This window comes from Protopterus annectens, chromosome 9.part0 (assembly GCF_019279795.1).
Source record: "Protopterus annectens isolate FY-2018-M chromosome 9.part0, PAN1.0, whole genome shotgun sequence".
NCBI classification, from domain to species: Eukaryota; Metazoa; Chordata; order Ceratodontiformes; family Protopteridae; genus Protopterus; species Protopterus annectens.
In genome coordinates this window covers 1680466936-1680471240 of record NC_056743.1, presented here as the reverse complement: position 1 = coordinate 1680471240, position 4305 = coordinate 1680466936, and the positions used below count along the sequence as shown (strand labels likewise).

The 4305-nt window shown below is 36.0% G+C and overlaps 1 protein-coding gene across 1 annotated transcript; it reads left to right on the top strand.

Moving 5' to 3' along the window:
- Window positions 1-769: 769 nt before the first annotated feature.
- Window positions 770-1741, top strand: LOC122810749 (olfactory receptor 6B1-like). The gene has a single exon (XM_044082311.1). It carries the CDS (start codon window positions 770-772, stop codon window positions 1739-1741), a length of 972 nt encoding a protein of 323 aa, XP_043938246.1.
- The last annotated feature ends 2564 nt before the right edge of the window (window positions 1742-4305 follow it).

Genomic DNA, 4305 nt, shown 5'->3' with positions numbered 1-4305 from the left:
ATATTAAAGAAAATTAGTTATGGTTATGGAAAAAAGGAGTGAGTGTCTATATAAAAATATGTGAATGGCAAGTTTGATGTGTGTAATATGAAAATCACAAAATGATTGTATACATTTGTAAATATGTATATATGGATCGAGTTCTAAACCTTAAAATCCCATATAATCAAAACTCATTTTTGCGAGACAAAAATTATGAAACTTTGAATACCAGAACAGCTAAATTTTTCCAGGGTAATTAAAACCTACCTAGGTGGGAGTTTATGCCCTCACACCCCTAACTATATATACCAACTCTGGGATTGCACAACTGTGGAGAAAAAGGCATGTTGGGCAAGTGTTTATTTACCCTGGGAAAAATTTGCTGTTTGGGTATTCAAGGTTTCAGGATTTTCATCTTGACAAAATGAGTTTTGATTATATGGGATTTCAAGCTTCAAAAGGGGATCTGTATATGTGTGTGTGTGTGTGTGTGTGTGTAAATATGTGTATATAAGTAAAGGACCCTTACTCTTTTTGATAAGTGCAATGGGATCATTTACATTCATTATAGAAAGTACCAATTCGGATAATGGACCCTCAATTTAATATCTCAAACTTGAATATGCATATGTTACATATATAGACTGTGCAAACTAAAGTTTACAGTGTTAAGAAGTACACAGATGTCCATTTTACTTGTTTACAAATGGCTGCTGATGGTGAGGTATTATTAATTAATTAATTAATTATGACTATTTTTTTCTTTTAGGAGAATAAAACTGGTAACATGACAGACTGGAATTATACAGATGCTTCTGCCATGCATTTTGTTTTTGTTGGAATTCCTGGCCTTCAAGAAATGGAAATACGGATGACTCTATTTGTATTTTTTCTAGCAATATATATCATTACACTTATAGAAAACTTTTTCTTCCTTCTTGCAATAAAGCTTGACCACACTCTGCAATCCCCAATGTACCTGTTTATCTGCAACCTGGCCATCTTGGACATCCTTATTCCTTCTGTTACCATCCCAGAGATGCTTTATTTTTTAATAGTAGAAAATGGTACAATTGCTTTTGGTCCTTGCATTATGCAGATGTATTTTTATCTCTCTCTTTTAATTACAGAAAGTTTTACCTTAGTGGCCATGGCCTATGATCGTTACCAGGCCATATGTAACCCATTGCATTATGCCACTATCATGACCACAAACTATGCTTTTGCATTATCTGCTCTATGTTGGACAATAGGAATCATGAGGGGTGCACCGTATGTATACTTTGTACTCACTGCTTCTTTCTGTGGACCAAAAAGAATTGAATATTTTTGCTGTGATTATTCATCTATTATTTTGTTAGCATGTACTGATGTCACAATCCAGAATGCATCTGATAAGATCATATCATTAATTATAATCTCAGTTCAGTTGTTTCTTGTTCTGTTTTCCTATGGAAAGATAATTTCTGCTGTACTCAGAATCAGCTCATTCGAGGGTCAGAGGAAAGCCTTTTCTACTTGTGCCAGCCACCCTCTTGTCATAAGTGTATTTTACCTCATTATAGCCTTAGTTTTAGTATCTTATGCAGTACCAGGTTTTTCTGAACAAGTGCGTAGTTTGGCAGCTATAGTCCAGAACATTATCCCATCTCTAGTCAACCCAATCATTTACTGCATAAAAACAAAAGAAATCAGGGTCAGTATCATAAAGCTTATCAACAAATATAAGCTAGGTTCACTGTGTTTCCAGGATGAGTAATCAAAATAAATAAATAAAGAAATAAATGAATCAAAGTCAGTCATTCAAAGCATTTTAAAAGATGTACATGCAGGTGAATTTTTGCTAAACTAATAGCACGGCTAGATTTCCCCTTTTAAAGGGCTGGATCTTTAAAATGTGCAAATCTTTCACACATAAGTTGAAAGTTAATAAGAAAACAATAGATATGTCATTAGGTTGGCATGTGTACACAGATATACTTGAACTTACTTTACTGAACATTACTATGGTGTGTTTATCTGGGTGGTGCAGTGGTAAGAAATGTCACCTCATACCAAGAGGTTCTTTGGTTCAGTTCTCAGCTGGGATGCAGTCTGTGCAGAGTCTTCATGTCCTCCCTGCATTTGAGAGTGTTTTCTCTGAGTACTCTGGTTTCCTCCCACATTCCAAAGACATGAACCTGGAGCATTACTTCCTGGGCCACTGCTGAAAATAGGCTTTGTCCTAGTCGGACTTTATTAATAAACAAATGCTAACAAATAAATAAATTTTTACTGTGGAAGGACTAAGCATCAACACTGGCCCATACACCTAGTGGTTTAAAAACCAAGCAAAGCAATACCTAGAAAATTATGAATATGCTACAGCATAAAGCAGAACAGAATAATTTATATGGAATATTTTTTCATTTACAGGTGATTGCTTTTGATAGTAGTTCACCCTCTTAAATTACCATACCTAGAAAAAGAATGATATTGTCTTTGTCTTTTGCTATTGTTATATGACAGGTGGATTAACAACTCTAAACTTCCTTAAGTGTGAGTGGCATACATGTATAAAAATGATGAAAGCCTAGCAATCTACTTCTGTTCCCTAATTGCTTAGTAAACTATTTAGATGGTGTCAGCTACTCATGGAACAGTGTCAGTTGTGAGCAGGTAGCACACCCACTTTTGGTGCAGAGTTCTAGTCACACATGAGATAGATGGATTGTTGGCAGTGCAGCATAAGGGGGGACTGCACTCCTGAGTGTGTCATCCTTTGGATGACATGTTAAACTCAGGCCTCAACTGCTTGAGTTAGTGGTAGCTCAGCTGATGTAAAAGTTTCCATGGCACCTATAAAAAAGAGTCGGAGAGTTTCCCTGATGCCCTAGCCAAATTTCCCCTGGTAGTATAAATATCACCTTGGGTCACTCATAAAAAGAGACTGGCACTCATCTGGTCAGGATGAAACAGACAAAGATTGTGGATTCTTGTTCAAAGAGCTTTATTATATACAAACACATCATAAATGAGGCTAAGTAACTTTAACATATAAACAAATTAGCTATCATACACATTGATGTTAATGCTCTGGCTGGACTTTCAAAATGGCCCTGAAGCTAACATGTGCTTGGTATTTATATGTACACACAGTTCTTGGAAATGTTTTTTAAAGGTACAACACACCTGTTATTCTACATCCTCCCTCTTTGAGAAATGAGTAGGCATTTTCAATAATATCAATAAATATGCAATTTACACAGAATAATGTTTCATCATGCAATTATACAAAGCTATATATGTATATAGAACTATGTCCAAGTTGCTGTGTATTTCACACTAGGCTTTGAGATGCAACCATATCATGTGACATAAAATTTGGGATCTGATTTAGCAACTGGAACTGTCTCTGCTAACTGTTCATTCTTAGGAACTTTGTGATCATCTGCTGGAACAGTATCAGGAGTCAAGACATGTTCTGGAACAGAATATTATCTGGATTTCTGTAAGAGTCAGAGTCTATCACAGAAATAATGCTGCAATATTGGTTCTGCTACAGGAAGATGATATCTGCAATTTCTCCTGTTCTCCACACCTTTGGAATTAACAAAATGAGATCTCAGCTCTGCACATATACTCGTTACTTGACCAATCTGACCAAAACCTTTCACCATTTGTATCCTCACTGTCTTTCCTTCTTTCGATGGATGAGGAAATCTGCTTGATTTGTCATAACTGGACATTTGGAAAGAATGCTTTCTGTATAACTAGGCTCTAATTGCTTTGTTGTTTTTAGCTTTAGGCCTCAATAAAATAGAACTGATAGGCAATGTAGTTCTGGTTTGCCTGGACAAAAGTCTCTGAGCAGATGAGCCGAGTATATCATCACGGGGTATGTTTCTGAAATTGAGTAGATTTAAAAAACATTGGTATTATCACACTTTGACTTCTCAAGTAATTGCTTTGCACTCAGCACTGCATGTTCAGCAAGTTCATTTGATTGCTAATACTCTGGGCAACTAGTAACATGTACGAAGTCCCACTCTCGTGCAAATCCCTGAAACAATTGACTGGTAAACTGAGTACCATTGTGAGAAATCAATTTCTGTGAGCTACAATGGACTGGGAAATGGCTTTTTAACTTAGTAATGACTGTAGTGGAAGTTAGATTAGGTACTAGATCGATCTCAAACAAATTTAAATAAGAGCCTACCAGTATAAAGTAATGTTGATTGTTCCACTCGAATATGTCAGTAGCTGCAATTGGTCAAGGTAACTTAGGGACTTGACTTAGCTGAAGTGGATCTTTTTGCAAACGTGGTTTAGCACTTTTACATA